Source organism: Saccostrea echinata, unplaced genomic scaffold (assembly GCF_033153115.1).
Source record: "Saccostrea echinata isolate AGI-Se365-2 ecotype Australia unplaced genomic scaffold, CSIRO_AGI_Sech_v1 ptg000046l, whole genome shotgun sequence".
Classification (NCBI taxonomy): domain Eukaryota; kingdom Metazoa; phylum Mollusca; class Bivalvia; order Ostreida; family Ostreidae; genus Saccostrea; species Saccostrea echinata.
The window spans coordinates 2,446,059-2,465,203 of NW_026889795.1; the positions used below are offsets into that span (position 1 = coordinate 2,446,059).

At 31.7% G+C, this 19,145-nt stretch overlaps 1 protein-coding gene across 1 annotated transcript in view; it reads right to left on the minus strand.

The window, feature by feature from the left end:
* LOC133201942 (uncharacterized) overlaps positions 1–18,161 on the minus strand; it is an 80,565-nt gene extending 62,404 nt beyond the window's left edge. Inside the window, exons 1-2 of the mRNA XM_061337730.1 lie at positions 18,129–18,161; positions 17,925–18,024 (exon numbers count right to left, since the gene is read on the minus strand). Of these exons, the coding sequence (XP_061193714.1) occupies positions 17,925–18,024; positions 18,129–18,161 (133 nt within the window). The remainder of the gene's footprint in view (positions 1–17,924; positions 18,025–18,128) is intronic.
* Between the last annotated feature and the right edge of the window lie 984 nt (positions 18,162–19,145).

Below are 19,145 nucleotides of genomic sequence, written 5' to 3' on the forward strand. Positions count from 1 at the left end.
AGTTTAATTATATTATCTATTTATTTTTTCTTTACATTTCACTCATGTATACTTATTATTTAAAAGATACTAACCAAATAAGAAACACTAATTCTTATTGATTTCTTTATCTCTACGTCTACACAAGCTTTCATTTATTTCATTATTTATTATTTTATTTTCAATTTTTTTAACATAATCTTTGTATAGCAATATAAAAATAACCAAAAAGGGGCATGCTTTGATTTAAGTATTTGTTTAATTTTTTTACTGCATTACTGCACGCATTTTTGATTAATACCGGGATTTTTTCATTAGTACAAGAATGAAGATGTCCAATCCATACAACGTCCAAAGAAAATAACGATGAATGGAAGTGAAAGATATATGTACACGAAGCTGTGAAAAGGGGGTATACATACTTATTGTGGGGGTATACATACTTATTTTGACCGATATTTTGATTTTTACCGAAAGGTTTTTTTTATTAGAAGACACCAACCAAATGAGATTCAACACAGTGTAACATTGCAGGAATTGTTCCCATCAGAGAATTTATTTTTAAAATTATATCTATCCAATTTTTTCTTTTTATTTTGTTCATGTACTCGTATATTTATTATTTAAAAGACACCAATCAAATTAAGAGCTACGTAATTTTTATTTGAAACAATTTTTGAAAGATGTCAGAATTTAAGGTTACTGCTGCAAATGTGGGTATGGAGTTAAAGAAGTTGATCCTTTTCAACTGTACGTACAAACATTTCAGAGGACATAAACCAGATCATCAACTAGCTGTGCCCTCTTCTGAAAGGATTTTTCTCGGAAAAGAAAAGGAATACTTTTATAAAAGCAGAGATCAGTACTTTTACTGAACATTGGAAAACATATTTGTAAACATATTTGTCACCTTACAGTATATCCAGAAACTAAGTAATGGAGACTGGAGTGAGTCATCTGTTAATGACGGAGGAATCCAGACTCTTGCTCACGGATGTACCCAACTAAAAGTTGTCAACTCTGATAGATATCTTGGAATAACAGAACTAGACACCAATCAAATAAAATCAAATCCAGTCTAACATTGCAGGAAATCCCTATGAGGGATCTACTTTTGAAAAAAATTATTTATGTTTCATCTGTTTATTTTTTTCTTTACACTTTGTTCATGTATACTTATATACTCCAAAGATACCAACCATGTACACGATTCTGTGAAAGGGGGTATACATACTTATTCATATTTATATTGACCGATATTTTGACTTTTATCTCAAGCGCTTTTTTACTGGAAGACACCAACCAAATGAGATTCAACACAGTGTACCATTGCAGGAATTGTTCCCATCGGAGCTCTAATTTTTAAAATTTAGTTATTATATCTATTTATTTTTTTCTTTATATTTTATTCATGTATATTTATTATTTCAAAGACACCAATCAAATTAAGAGGTACGTAATTTTAATTTGAAACAATTTTTGAAAGATGTCAGAATTTGAAGTCCTTGAAAATGCATGAATTAAGATGTGAAGATAAGAAGACACACTGCCAAATTTAACATTGACTTCACTTGAAGAATTTTATCTTGACCTTGAAATAAGATGCAAGATTTAGAAGAAATACTACCAAATGCAATATTGCCTTCCCCTGAGTTATTTAATCTTTTAACTTTGACATAGAACCACAAGATTATAAAAACACATAAACCAGATCTTAAACTAGCTGTGCACTCTTCTGAAAAGATTTGTTGGAAAAGAAAAGGAACATTTTTATAGAAAAATATTGAGCGGAAATCAGTACTTTTACTGAACATTGGAAAACATTTGTAAACATATTTTTCGGCTTATAGAATATCCAGAAACAAAGAATTGGGGACTTGGGTGAGTCATCTGAAATCCAGGCTCTTGCTCACGGATGCACCCAACTAAAAATTGTAAACCTTGAAGGATGTCTTGGAATAACAGAACTAGACACCAATCAAATACAATTAAATCCAGTCTAACATTGCAGGAAATCCCTATGACGGATCTACTTTTTAAAAAATTATTTATATTTAATGTATTTAATTTTTGCTTTACAATTTCTTCATGTATACTTATATACTCCTGAGATACCAGCCATGTAAGAAACCACTAATTTTGATTGATTTCTTTATCACCATGACTACACAGACTGTCATTTATTTCATAATTTATTATTTCATTTTTAATTTTTTTAACAAAATCTTTATACACGTTTATAGCAATATAAAAATCATCAAAAAGGGACATGCTTTGATTTAAGTAGTAGTGTAATTTGCTACTGCACGCATTTTTGATTAATGCCAGGATGTTTTAATTAATACCAGAATAAAGATTTACAATCCCTACAACGTCCCCAAAAAAATAACAATGAATGGGAGAGATAGACATATGTACACGATGCTGTGAAAAGGGGGTATACATACTTATTTATATTTATATTGACCGATTTTTTTGACTTTTATCTAAAGTGCTTATTTTTTACAGGAAGACACCAACCAAATGAGATTCAACAGTGTAACATTGCAGGAATTGTTCCCATCGGAGCTCTAATTTTTAAAATTTAATTATTAGATCTATTTATTTTTCTTTCTAATTTGTTCATGTATATTTGTTATTTAAAAGACACCAAGAAATTAAGAGGTAACTAATTTTTATTTGAAACAATTTTTGAAAGATGTCATAATTTCTTTCCCATTTTTCTAATTTTCATGTTTTTTTACACTGTACAATCCGACACCCTGTCTATTACAACACAAAATTCGTCTCCCAGTGCATGTCGATTTGACAGATTTTACTGTACTACGAAATGCATCATTGCCTTCAACTGAATTATTAAATCTTTTTAACTTTTACATAGAACCACAAGATTATAAAAATATTCTTACTGCTGCAATGTGGGTATGGAGTTAAAGAAGTTGATCCTTTTAAACTGTCCAAACTTTTCAGAGGACATAAACCAGATCATCAACTAGCTGTGCCCTCTTCTGAAAAGATTTGTTGGAAAAGAAAAGGAAGGAATATTTTCATAAGATCAGAAATCAGTACCTTTACTGAACATTGGAAAACACATTTGTAAACATATTTGTCGGCTTACAGAATATCCAGAAACTAAGTATTGCAGACTGGAGTGAGTCATCTGTTAATGACGGAGGAATCCAGGCTCTTGCTCATGGATGTACCCAACTAAAAATTGTCAACTCTGATGGATGTTTTGGAATAACAAAACTTGGTATTATGGAACTAGCTCCTCATTGTCGTTGACTACGCTTTGTGGATCTCAGGCAATGTCGTAACATCACAGAGTTTGGGCTCAGTTGACTAGTGATGAACTGTCGAAGGTTCAAGAGATTCCAATTTGCGGTTGTCACTCTCTAAAGGGACTTGCTTTGAGCAAAGAAAAAAGATTTCCAGAAATTCCATTCGCATCATCGAACCAAAGTACATCCGAGGAAACAAACTTGACTGAAAATTATTTCACCACAACTGAGTTCATTATCTCCAACACTGATATCTCAAAAAAAAAAGTTGTTAAATAAACTTCTCCCCAACATGGGTATGCATAAGATATAATTTCAAATGTAATTTATTTTCTGGGTATGAGTTACAGTGCCTTAAATCCAAAAATACTTAATAAATCATAAAAGTTTGAGAAGAACGGAATATACGCTGCATGATAGGTTTCTTGTTGTTAAGGATCAGAAGATGAGGATTGTGTTCTGGATGCTACATCATAGAATGCTGATCCAGCTACATACATATGTGATTTCCTGTCCTCTGCTAATACGTGGAGAGGGGAAGAAAGTGTTTGAGGAATTGTGTAGGCCATCAGACATGCCTAACGTACTCGATGAGGAAAGTAAGGTACTGCACCAATTAGTTTATCTCATTCTATCCAAGAAGAAGGCTCATTGCTGACGAATCTTTATACGCATTTTGTCTCCCCACGCTTTTCATATATATATTTTTAAATTTAATTACTTCTGAGATTTAATCTTCGGCACATTTTATTTTGAGAATGTTGATACTTTGGGATTTAATGGCTCATTTGTGTTTTTTAAAGAGAGGACATAAACTGCTTTCATCTAAAAGCTCTGTTTCGTCTATTCTGATGCTTCATTGTCAAATTTCATGAAACTTCTAAAACATTCACAAGGAACAGGAGATACGACTGATAGAAAACATTCTCTGACTTGAGCAACCCTGAAAAATATATTCCAGCATAAAAATTACCAAAACTAAAACATCTTACTATGAAGTGCCATGAAACTCACGACTTTCATATAGTGAAAGAGGAATTGGGAGTAATAAACAATCAAAGGTAATGGCTTTTGGTTGAAGTTGGTCAAGGCTGGGTATAGCAAGTTTTCTCCTCTTTTTAATGACAGGTTTTGCACTATTGACTTAAGAAAGTATTCATTTAAGCACAATTTTTATATCGTAAAAATCACCTTAAGAATTGAATAAATTAAAATAATATAAAATTCCCGCTGCTGGAACTATTTCTCATTTTTCGAAATTTCAGTAATACAAGATTTTTTTTTCATTAATTCAAGAATGACGATTCATCATCGCTACAACGGCCTAAAAAGATGACCATGAATACATGTAACACTAATGGACTTTTGCAAGAAGCGCTGACTTATACAATCGATGGCTTACTTTTACACCAGGAAAATATACGGAAGCTCTTTTGCGGTTTAAATATTTAGCTTAACAATTAATGGGCCATTTCAAAGCGCATATTAGGTTGTTTAGGAAGGAAACAAACTGCAACAAGTCGCCCGCGTGGCGCAGTGGTTAGAGCGTCTGCTCTAGAGTCGCGAAGTAAGGAGTTGATCCTTACATCGCAGGTTCGAATCCCACTGTGGGACGTGGAGACCAGTCCTTCAGATGAGACCGTATAAACCGAGGTCCCGTGTCGCAGTAGGTGCTGGCACGAAAAAGATCCCTCACTGCTCAATGGCTGTAAGTGCCGAGCATAGGACACAATTTGCAGCTCTCCACCGGCAAGTGGTGGCGTCTCCGTATGAGTGAAAAATTCTCGAGAGGGACGTTAAACAACATTTAAACAAACAAATAAACTGCAACAATCCTACCATCAACCCCCTTCCAACCTTGACCAGTCCCTGTCAAGTTTTCCTTCCAAATGTTTTTACTTCTTTCATTCCTTTAAAAAATGAAAATAAAAGAGATACTATCTCTCATGAATAAGATATTTTAAGTAATTTTATTCTACCTCCAATCATGTCTTGCATTGGTAAATATTATTAATGTCCCTAAAATCATAACTATGACCACGATTAATGCTTTTTCTTATCTATTATCAATTCTGTACATTACACAGATTTAAATGTCACAGTAAGCCGTCAACTGTAAAAATCAGTGCTTCTCGCAAAAGTCCTATGGACGTGTGTGTGTACACAATGCTGTGCAAACCTAATTAAGGTAGATAGCATACATAGAAGAAACTATTGAAATTTCTTTGCAAAAAAGGAGGGCTGCATTATTTTTTAAATCAATAAATAAAATAAGATATATATTTAAAGTTAAAGACACTAATCAAATAACATTAAATCCAGTCTTACATTGCAGGAAATGTGCCCATCAGGGATCTATTTTTTTTTTTAAGTTTAATTATATTATCTATTTATTTTTTCTTTACATTTCACTCATGTATACTTATTATTTAAAAGATACTAACCAAATAAGAAACACTAATTCTTATTGATTTCTTTATCCCTACGTCTACACAAGCTTTCATTTATTTCATTATTTATTATTTTATTTTCAATTTTTTTAACATAATCTTTGTATAGCAATATAAAAATAACCAAAAAGGGGCATGCTTTGATTTAAGTATTTGTTTAATTTTTTTACTGCATTACTGCACGCATTTTTGATTAATACCGGGATTTTTTCATTAGTACAAGAATGAAGATGTCCAATCCATACAACGTCCAAAGAAAATAACGATGAATGGAAGTGAAAGATATATGTACACGAAGCTGTGAAAAGGGGGTATACATACTTATTGTGGGGGTATACATACTTATTTTGACCGATATTTTGATTTTTACCGAAAGGTTTTTTTTTATTAGAAGACACCAACCAAATGAGATTCAACACAGTGTAACATTGCAGGAATTGTTCCCATCAGAGAATTTATTTTTAAAATTATATCTATCCAATTTTTTCTTTTTATTTTGTTCATGTACTCGTATATTTATTATTTAAAAGACACCAATCAAATTAAGAGCTACGTAATTTTTATTTGAAACAATTTTTGAAAGATGTCAGAATTTAAGGTTACTGCTGCAAATGTGGGTATGGAGTTAAAGAAGTTGATCCTTTTCAACTGTACGTACAAACATTTCAGAGGACATAAACCAGATCATCAACTAGCTGTGCCCTCTTCTGAAAGGATTTTTCTCGGAAAAGAAAAGGAATACTTTTATAAAAGCAGAGATCAGTACTTTTACTGAACATTGGAAAACATATTTGTAAACATATTTGTCACCTTACAGTATATCCAGAAACTAAGTAATGGAGACTGGAGTGAGTCATCTGTTAATGACGGAGGAATCCAGACTCTTGCTCACGGATGTACCCAACTAAAAGTTGTCAACTCTGATAGATATCTTGGAATAACAGAACTAGACACCAATCAAATAAAATCAAATCCAGTCTAACATTGCAGGAAATCCCTATGAGGGATCTACTTTTGAAAAAAATTATTTATGTTTCATCTGTTTATTTTTTTCTTTACACTTTGTTCATGTATACTTATATACTCCAAAGATACCAACCATGTACACGATTCTGTGAAAGGGGGTATACATACTTATTCATATTTATATTGACCGATATTTTGACTTTTATCTCAAGCGCTTTTTTACTGGAAGACACCAACCAAATGAGATTCAACACAGTGTACCATTGCAGGAATTGTTCCCATCGGAGCTCTAATTTTTAAAATTTAGTTATTATATCTATTTATTTTTTTCTTTATATTTTATTCATGTATATTTATTATTTCAAAGACACCAATCAAATTAAGAGGTACGTAATTTTAATTTGAAACAATTTTTGAAAGATGTCAGAATTTGAAGTCCTTGAAAATGCATGAATTAAGATGTGAAGATAAGAAGACACACTGCCAAATTTAACATTGACTTCACTTGAAGAATTTTATCTTGACCTTGAAATAAGATGCAAGATTTAGAAGAAATACTACCAAATGCAATATTGCCTTCCCCTGAGTTATTTAATCTTTTAACTTTGACATAGAACCACAAGATTATAAAAACACATAAACCAGATCTTAAACTAGCTGTGCACTCTTCTGAAAAGATTTGTTGGAAAAGAAAAGGAACATTTTTATAGAAAAATATTGAGCGGAAATCAGTACTTTTACTGAACATTGGAAAACATTTGTAAACATATTTTTCGGCTTATAGAATATCCAGAAACAAAGAATTGGGGACTTGGGTGAGTCATCTGAAATCCAGGCTCTTGCTCACGGATGCACCCAACTAAAAATTGTAAACCTTGAAGGATGTCTTGGAATAACAGAACTAGACACCAATCAAATACAATTAAATCCAGTCTAACATTGCAGGAAATCCCTATGACGGATCTACTTTTTAAAAAATTATTTATATTTTATCTATTTAATTTTTGCTTTACAATTTCTTCATGTATACTTATATACTCCTGAGATACCAGCCATGTAAGAAACCACTAATTTTGATTGATTTCTTTATCACCATGACTACACAGACTGTCATTTATTTCATAATTTATTATTTCATTTTTAATTTTTTTAACAAAATCTTTATACACGTTTATAGCAATATAAAAATCATCAAAAAGGGACATGCTTTGATTTAAGTAGTAGTGTAATTTGCTACTGCACGCATTTTTGATTAATGCCAGGATGTTTTAATTAATACCAGAATAAAGATTTACAATCCCTACAACGTCCCCAAAAAAATAACAATGAATGGGAGAGATAGACATATGTACACGATGCTGTGAAAAGGGGGTATACATACTTATTTATATTTATATTGACCGATTTTTTTGACTTTTATCTAAAGTGCTTATTTTTTACAGGAAGACACCAACCAAATGAGATTCAACAGTGTAACATTGCAGGAATTGTTCCCATCGGAGCTCTAATTTTTAAAATTTAATTATTAGATCTATTTATTTTTCTTTCTAATTTGTTCATGTATATTTGTTATTTAAAAGACACCAAGAAATTAAGAGGTAACTAATTTTTATTTGAAACAATTTTTGAAAGATGTCATAATTTGAGGTCCTTGAAAATGCACGAATTAAGATGTGAGGATAAGAAGACACACTGCCAAATTCAACATTGACTTCACTTGAAGAATTTAATCTTGACCTTGAAATAAGATGCAAGGATTAAAAGAAATACAATTAAAACTGTTTAATCCGACACCTGTGCAATCCGTCACACTTTGAATTTCGAAATATAATTTCTTTCCCATTTTTCTAATTTTCATGTTTTTTTACACTGTACAATCCGACACCCTGTCTATTACAACACAAAATTCGTCTCCCAGTGCATGTCGATTTGACAGATTTTACTGTACTACGAAATGCATCATTGCCTTCAACTGAATTATTAAATCTTTTTAACTTTTACATAGAACCACAAGATTATAAAAATATTCTTACTGCTGCAATGTGGGTATGGAGTTAAAGAAGTTGATCCTTTTAAACTGTCCAAACTTTTCAGAGGACATAAACCAGATCATCAACTAGCTGTGCCCTCTTCTGAAAAGATTTGTTGGAAAAGAAAAGGAAGGAATATTTTCATAAGATCAGAAATCAGTACCTTTACTGAACATTGGAAAACACATTTGTAAACATATTTGTCGGCTTACAGAATATCCAGAAACTAAGTATTGCAGACTGGAGTGAGTCATCTGTTAATGACGGAGGAATCCAGGCTCTTGCTCATGGATGTACCCAACTAAAAATTGTCAACTCTGATGGATGTTTTTGGAATAACAAAACTTGGTATTATGGAACTAGCTCCTCATTGTCGTTGACTACGCTTTGTGGATCTCAGGCAATGTCGTAACATCACAGAGTTTGGGCTCAGTTGACTAGTGATGAACTGTCGAAGGTTCAAGAGATTCCAATTTGCGGTTGTCACTCTCTAAAGGGACTTGCTTTGAGCAAAGAAAAAAGATTTCCAGAAATTCCATTCGCATCATCGAACCAAAGTACATCCGAGGAAACAAACTTGACTGAAAATTATTTCACCACAACTGAGTTCATTATCTCCAACACTGATATCTCAAAAAAAAAGTTGTTAAATAAACTTCTCCCCAACATGGGTATGCATAAGATATAATTTCAAATGTAATTTATTTTCTGGGTATGAGTTACAGTGCCTTAAATCCAAAAATACTTAATAAATCATAAAAGTTTGAGAAGAACGGAATATACGCTGCATGATAGGTTTCTTGTTGTTAAGGATCAGAAGATGAGGATTGTGTTCTGGATGCTACATCATAGAATGCTGATCCAGCTACATACATATGTGATTTCCTGTCCTCTGCTAATACGTGGAGAGGGGAAGAAAGTGTTTGAGGAATTGTGTAGGCCATCAGACATGCCTAACGTACTCGATGAGGAAAGTAAGGTACTGCACCAATTAGTTTATCTCATTCTATCCAAGAAGAAGGCTCATTGCTGACGAATCTTTATACGCATTTTGTCTCCCCACGCTTTTCATATATATATTTTTAAATTTAATTACTTCTGAGATTTAATCTTCGGCACATTTTATTTTGAGAATGTTGATACTTTGGGATTTAATGGCTCATTTGTGTTTTATAAAGAGAGGACATAAACTGCTTTCATCTAAAAGCTCTGTTTCGTCTATTCTGATGCTTCATTGTCAAATTTCATGAAACTTCTAAAACATTCACAAGGAACAGGAGATACGACTGATAGAAAACATTCTCTGACTTGAGCAACCCTGAAAAATATATTCCAGCATAAAAATTACCAAAACTAAAACATCTTACTATGAAGTGCCATGAAACTCACGACTTTCATATAGTGAAAGAGGAATTGGGAGTAATAAACAATCAAAGGTAATGGCTTTTGGTTGAAGTTGGTCAAGGCTGGGTATAGCAAGTTTTCTCCTCTTTTTAATGACAGGTTTTGCACTATTGACTTAAGAAAGTATTCATTTAAGCACAATTTTTATATCGTAAAAATCACCTTAAGAATTGAATAAATTAAAATAATATAAAATTCCCGCTGCTGGAACTATTTCTCATTTTTCGAAATTTCAGTAATACAAGATTTTTTTTTCATTAATTCAAGAATGACGATTCATCATCGCTACAACGGCCTAAAAAGATGACCATGAATACATGTAACACTAATGGACTTTTGCAAGAAGCGCTGACTTATACAATCGATGGCTTACTTTTACACCAGGAAAATATACGGAAGCTCTTTTGCGGTTTAAATATTTAGCTTAACAATTAATGGGCCATTTCAAAGCGCATATTAGGTTGTTTAGGAAGGAAACAAACTGCAACAAGTCGCCCGCGTGGCGCAGTGGTTAGAGCGTCTGCTCTAGAGTCGCGAAGTAAGGAGTTGATCCTTACATCGCAGGTTCGAATCCCACTGTGGGACGTGGAGACCAGTCCTTCAGATGAGACCGTATAAACCGAGGTCCCGTGTCGCAGTAGGTGCTGGCACGAAAAAGATCCCTCACTGCTCAATGGCTGTAAGTGCCGAGCATAGGACACAATTTGCAGCTCTCCACCGGCAAGTGGTGGCGTCTCCGTATGAGTGAAAAATTCTCGAGAGGGACGTTAAACAACATTTAAACAAACAAATAAACTGCAACAATCCTACCATCAACCCCCTTCCAACCTTGACCAGTCCCTGTCAAGTTTTCCTTCCAAATGTTTTTACTTCTTTCATTCCTTTAAAAAATGAAAATAAAAGAGATACTATCTCTCATGAATAAGATATTTTAAGTAATTTTATTCTACCTCCAATCATGTCTTGCATTGGTAAATATTATTAATGTCCCTAAAATCATAACTATGACCACGATTAATGCTTTTTCTTATCTATTATCAATTCTGTACATTACACAGATTTAAATGTCACAGTAAGCCGTCAACTGTAAAAATTTGTGCTTCTCGCAAAAGTCCTATGGACGTGTGTGTGTACACAATGCTGTGCAAACCTAATTAAGGTAGATAGCATACATAGAAGAAACTATTGAAATTTCTTTGCAAAAAAGGAGGGCTGCATTATTTTTTAAATCAATAAATAAAATAAGATATATATTTAAAGTTAAAGACACTAATCAAATAACATTAAATCCAGTCTTACATTGCAGGAAATGTGCCCATCAGGGATCTATTTTTTTTTTTTAAGTTTAATTATATTATCTATTTATTTTTTCTTTACATTTCACTCATGTATACTTATTATTTAAAAGATACTAACCAAATAAGAAACACTAATTCTTATTGATTTCTTTATCCCTACGTCTACACAAGCTTTCATTTATTTCATTATTTATTATTTTATTTTCAATTTTTTTAACATAATCTTTGTATAGCAATATAAAAATAACCAAAAAGGGGCATGCTTTGATTTAAGTATTTGTTTAATTTTTTTACTGCATTACTGCACGCATTTTTGATTAATACCGGGATTTTTTCATTAGTACAAGAATGAAGATGTCCAATCCATACAACGTCCAAAGAAAATAACGATGAATGGAAGTGAAAGATATATGTACACGAAGCTGTGAAAAGGGGGTATACATACTTATTGTGGGGGTATACATACTTATTTTGACCGATATTTTGATTTTTACCGAAAGGTTTTTTTTTATTAGAAGACACCAACCAAATGAGATTCAACACAGTGTAACATTGCAGGAATTGTTCCCATCAGAGAATTTATTTTTAAAATTATATCTATCCAATTTTTTCTTTTTATTTTGTTCATGTACTCGTATATTTATTATTTAAAAGACACCAATCAAATTAAGAGCTACGTAATTTTTATTTGAAACAATTTTTGAAAGATGTCAGAATTTAAGGTTACTGCTGCAAATGTGGGTATGGAGTTAAAGAAGTTGATCCTTTTCAACTGTACGTACAAACATTTCAGAGGACATAAACCAGATCATCAACTAGCTGTGCCCTCTTCTGAAAGGATTTTTCTCGGAAAAGAAAAGGAATACTTTTATAAAAGCAGAGATCAGTACTTTTACTGAACATTGGAAAACAGATTTGTAAACATATTTGTCACCTTACAGTATATCCAGAAACTAAGTAATGGAGACTGGAGTGAGTCATCTGTTAATGACGGAGGAATCCAGACTCTTGCTCACGGATGTACCCAACTAAAAATTGTCAACTCTGATAGATATCTTGGAATAAAAGTAGACACCAATCAAATAAAATCAAATCCAGTCTAACATTGCAGGAAATCCCTATGAGGGATCTACTTTTGAAAAAAATTATTTATGTTTCATCTGTTTATTTTTTTCTTTACACTTTGTTCATGTATACTTATATACTCCAAAGATACCAACCATGTACACGATTCTGTGAAAGGGGGTATACATAATTATTCATATTTATATTGACCGATATTTTGACTTTTATCTCAAGCGCTTTTTTACTGGAAGACACCAACCAAATGAGATTCAACACAGTGTACCATTGCAGGAATTGTTCCCATCGGAGCTCTAATTTTTAAAATTTAGTTATTATATCTATTTATTTTTTTCTTTATATTTTATTCATGTATATTTATTATTTCAAAGACACCAATCAAATTAAGAGGTACGTAATTTTAATTTGAAACAATTTTTGAAAGATGTCAGAATTTGAAGTCCTTGAAAATGCATGAATTAAGATGTGAAGATAAGAAGACACACTGCCAAATTTAACATTGACTTCACTTGAAGAATTTTATCTTGACCTTGAAATAAGATGCAAGATTTAGAAGAAATACTACCAAATGCAATATTGCCTTCCCCTGAGTTATTTAATCTTTTAACTTTGACATAGAACCACAAGATTATAAAAACACATAAACCAGATCTTAAACTAGCTGTGTACTCTTCTGAAAAGATTTGTTGGAAAAGAAAAGGAACATTTTTATAGAAAAATATTGAGCGGAAATCAGTACTTTTACTGAACATTGGAAAACATTTGTAAACATATTTTTCGGCTTATAGAATATCCAGAAACAAAGTATTGGGGACTTGGGTGAGTCATCTGTTAATGACGAAGAAATCCAGGCTCTTGCTCACGGATGCACCCAACTAAAAATTGTAAACCTTGAAGGATGTCTTGGAATAACAGAACTAGACACCAATCAAATACAATTAAATCCAGTCTAACATTGCAGGAAATCCCTATGACGGATCTACTTTTTAAAAAATTATTTATATTTTATCTATTTAATTTTTGCTTTACAATTTCTTCATGTATACTTATATACTCCTGAGATACCAGCCATGTAAGAAACCACTAATTTTGATTGATTTCTTTATCACCATGACTACACAGACTGTCATTTATTTCATAATTTATTATTTCATTTTTAATTTTTTTAACAAAATCTTTATACACGTTTATAGCAATATAAAAATCATCAAAAAGAGGCATGCTTTGATTTAAGTAGTAGTGTAATTTGCTACTGCACGCATTTTTGATTAATGCCATTATGTTTTAATTAGTACCAGAATAAAGATTTACAATCCCTACAACGTCCCCAAAAAAATAACAATGAATGGGAGAGATAGACATATGTACACGATGCTGTGAAAAGGGGGTATACATACTTATTCATATTTATATTGGCCGATTTTTTTTGATTTTTATCTAAAGTGCTTATTTTTTACAGGAAGACACCAACCAAATGAGATTCAACACATTGTAACATTGCAGGAATTGTTCCCATCGGAGCTCTAATTTTTAAAATTTAATTATTAGATCTATTTATTTTTCTTTCTAATTTGTTCATGTATATTTATTATTCAAAAGACACCAAGAAATTAAGAGGTAACTAATTTTTATTTGAAACCTTAATTATTAAATCTTTTTAATTTTAATAACAAGATTATGTAATCACTCTTTTTGCTGCAAAAGTGGGTACGGAGTAAAAGAAGTTGATCCTTTTAAACTGTACAAACATATCAGAGGACATAAACCAGATCATCAACTAGCTGTGCCCTCTTCTGAAAAGATTGTTTGAAAAGAAAAGGGATATTTTTACAAGATCAGAAATCAGTACTTTTACTGAACATTGGTAAACACATTTTGTTGGCTTACAGAATATCCAAAAACTAAGTATTGGAGACTAAATTGAGTCAACTGTTTATTACGAAGAAATCCATGCTCTTGCTCATGGATGTTCCCAACTAAAAATTGTCAACATTGATGGATGTCTTGGAAATACAGAACTAGGTATAATGGAACTAGCCCGTCATTGTCGTGGACTACGAATTGTGGATCTCAGGCAATGTCGTCAGATCACAGAGTTTAGGTGGAAACTATTTCAATTTTCACAGAGTTTGGGTGGAAACTATTTCAACTTCTTTGCAAAAATGAGGGCTGCATTATTTTCTTTATATTTGTTTCAATAAATAAAGATATATATTAAAAGTTGAACTGATAACTTCCCTTAATGTCATTTATTTTTTCATTCTTGCACACTTGTTGATCATATACACTATTTCAGCTATGTCAAGTCTCCGTACACATAGCCACTTTGAGATATCAAAGGCAAATTTAGTCAGACAATTCAATTAGGGACTGTAATTTGATTTTGAGAGATTAAGACCTTTGACAAATAGAGAGTTGGAGAAATCAAAAATTTTCCTTGTTATTAATGAAGGAGAATTAATCCTTATTAAAGACTAACTTTCAGCTGAAGCTAAATATATAAAGAGTGGAAGTTTGAGCCATCAAGTCACCTGTGTCAGTCATATCGCAGTTGTGTAAACTCCTCAAACGTTTTTATCTTTAGATGAACAATATCTATCCGGGGGGGGGGGGGTCAAAACAAGTAACAAAGCTAGAAATTTTCTAAAAAGGACATTGGATTTACAATTCCATTATTCATTATCAAAAATATTTTATTTACATACTTTTAACATTACTTTCTTATAACTTTACTATTTTATTACTGCCGAGCTTTGTATTATCACTTCAAAATACGACCGGAGTCGTAGAATGAAAAAAGGCAATGGATTTCCATTGAATATGATAAAGGAGGAGATAATAAGTTTTTTTTCCATTCTTGAAACACAGAAAATTTTGCATAAATCAATTTAGAAAGGTGGCATTTCAGAATATTCCATAGCGTAACCATGAGATTAACGGTCTGGAATCTAACGCAACAACTGCCATTATAATCATTTCGATTATTAAATTTAAAAGATTATTTCCAGTCCTCAGATAATTCATGTTGATGATGCTGGGTTAAAATATTTAAATTTTCGAGTCTTTTTTTCACATCAGACAAGCTTTTAAGGAAAGCTTACAGTTGTGTGAGACTAAATGTGTGACACACCCACCACGCGTGCGTTTGAATAGACAACAATTTTTTAGACAATGATGAAAACATTCACTCCCTTGCAATATGCATTTATAAGCATGTCAAGCAACAGACCACGTTAGATGGGTGCGATATTAATCATATTATATTAGTATTAAAAAAAATGAAAGAAGAATTAATCACAGATGACAATTATGTTGAGATAAAAAGTTAAAAATATCAAACAAATGATCTGGAGTAAGCCGGATAAATCAAATGTTGGTAATGTAATGCGATATCCACATACTGAGTTTATATCTATCAGTGTTATACAGAGATGATAGAAAAGTGTTTTTCCTGAGTCATAAAAAAACCCTTTTGGTGCTTTTAATAATGTTTGGCCCAAAAATATTTTTGAACTCCTTATATATAGGTGTAATTAGGTCATATGAATTTTTCTCGTTGTGTCACAAATGTGATATTTTCATCAATTTGCCCTGGGAAACTGCTGTGTCATTCCGGATATCTTTATATAACACCGGAAACATTTATATTGCCTTCCGAAAACAATTATATTTCCTTGCGTGCAAGCATTCTGCATATTAATTAAGTCAGATTCGAAATTAACAGAGACGGTTGCAAAGCAAATGTAAACATTTCGCAAAAAAAATCCGAACAACGACTGCGTTTTTGTTAATTTAAATTTAGAGGAACTAAGCAGACAATTTTTTTTGTAAACACACATAAATGTAAAAATAATATTTTTATAACTTACAGGTGAAAACAAATATAACTGAAAGTCTTGTTATTTCTAATGAATGAGAATAGATAGCTCAACCTGGTAGAATTAAACAAAAGTTAAAAAAGCGATTGATATTAGACTAATATACTTTCAGAATAGACTTTGTACTACACAGACCTGTGTTTTTTATCTTTCCTCATGAGATCCTAACGTCTTATAAAACAATGACTGATTCATTTAACTTTTATCATATATTTCATTTTCCATACATTTAAAAAAAAATAAAGAAATACACTGTAAAAACTGGGTAATCTTGAAATTCTTTCTCTAGCCTTTATCTGTTTTTGATAAATTCATTTGCTTTATTTAAAATATCTTTGACTGTTAAATGTAATAAGTGTTCTTAAGGATGATAAATATAGACAATGCGATATAGAAATATAACAGTAACGAATAGTAATCAAGCTTAACTGGCCATCAGAAAACTCATCGATCGATCTATAGGGAGAGGGTAAAATAGGCTTTGCTTGTTGCCCAATCCCATTCACTTTTATTTGTGGATAAAAAAATTTGGATAAATAAAAATCAATCGATCTATCAATAAAAAGAACCACATGCAATCATTTCAAAGGCTGAAAGGTTACAGCTTTGCTGATGCTCCCAAGTACGAAAAGATGTTTATTTCTCAACAAATACAGTCTTTATTACTATTTTGACACATGCATAGGCAGTTATTGTATGATAAGTGCAATTAACCTTTCATTCTAAAAACAATTTCTCCATAAATCGAAAGCAAGTCTTGGTTAATGAACAGATGCTTTTTATCATCTGCTTGTACAAAGTGGAAAATCCGAACTTCAGATTTTTTTTCTTCAGAATTTATGTGACACATAGACGTGTTGAGCCAAACACTCAGATTAGCTGACCTATTTCACGTTTAACAAAGGTTACTGACTACGTTGAACGTTAGAGTGGAAATCGAAATCGCATGGCAATCATGTACACGAGTAACTTTTTTTGTCATATTGATTCAAAGAATATTTACAAAACAGTGAAAAAAAATAATAAAATGAAAATCAAGTCTTTTAACAATAATCATTCGAAGAATATGTACATTAGATCAATCTCATTTTTTCATGAAAGTTTTTTAAATTTCTTTTTTCTAAATACAAATCATGGAATATTAACAGCGATATACTATTCATTGTCACTTTTATATAATGTTAGATATAGTTGTTTGATTTATAGGTAAGATTTTTTTAAAAAAGATTTACCGATACTTGTTTAATGCCTCTATAATTCACTGCTACCAATTCAAAATCCTCAATTAATTGGTAATTAAAAAAAATAATTGAAGATCATGCTAGCATATATTTTTTGTTGTAATAAATCAAAATCTTTGTTTATCTACGAAAACACAAATATGTACTAAAGTTGAAAACACAAAATATGCTTAACTGTACTTGTTTTTTAAGTAAAACTACTAATTTTTCGGAGTAGAAATATGTGTGGCAGCCTGACCTTAATTAAAATGAATCCTCTCTCTCTCTCTCTCTCTCTCTCTCTCTCTCTCTCTCTCTCTCTCTCTCTCTCTCACCTATAATTGGGTCTACATCTTTCTCAGCACACCCTGGTTTGTCTTCTTTTCGGAGAATAAAGCTGAGTGCATCAACTCTCGCAACGTCAAATGGAATTACCTAGTTGGAATAGAAACTGAGTTAAAATCAATTAAGTATAACCACAATAATCAATCAAATCACTAGCTTCTCTTTTGAACAAAGCAAAGGAGATTAAAACTTACATCTTGTTGAGCCCTCCTTCTGTTCCCAGCCATCTAAAATAATGAAATTTTTAATGTGTTATTATTGTCAATCGGTATGTTTTGCGAAAGAGAGAAAGAAAGAGAGAAATAGAAAATGAATTAGAGAATTACCTTATAAAATTCCTTGAGTGAATACCACACTGAAAATATCCAACGAAAGAAAACAAAGTTCTATCCAAGAATCACAAAGCAAAGCCAAAAAAAAAAGCATATAAAATGAAGCGGAATAAAATATATTAATTCAAGCAAAGCTAAATAGAGTATATGATTTTCTAAAATTTTTATAAAAAGCTTATATGAAGGTTATATGCTAAAAACAAATCGAAAAAATCGTCCAAAAATTCTCGTTTCGAAAATGGCGTGCTTTTAGTTCTCTTCCAAAGTCAGAGAGGACACATGTAGAAAAAAGTACGCATGTGCAAATTCAGCAAATGGCCTTTAAAGGGGAACCGAGAAAAAAGGTTCTTATTAGAATTACTAAAATTGTGTAACAATAGTTCAAATTATAAACACTGACATATGTAGAACTTATATGTAAAAATAATTGTAATATATATATATGATCCGAAATAAATTAATCAATCACCCATTTGGTTCCCCATCCTTTGAGATAGAGTGCTGAGTCATTAAAAGGCTGCTTAAAAATAACTAGAAATGCAAACTGAAGAAAAAAAATATAGTCTCGAAAATAAATTGAAAATGAGAAATCAAAATGGACTTAGTTTTTTCACCCAAAGTCCCTCATACACAGGAGCACAAGCTAATTGGTTTGAGAGAGGGAAATAATGAAAGTATTTTGTTTCTTGATGTCCATGAAGGCCAATTAGGGAATATTTCATATGTCTGTTTCTGACAGAATATGAGAACATTGATGATAAATGCTTTTCATTATGGAAGAATCAGGGACTCTAGTACTTTTATATCATTATATTCATTTCATATCAATCAGATTTTCATGCTACTTGGCAGTTATTTAGAGTCCACAAGGTATACATG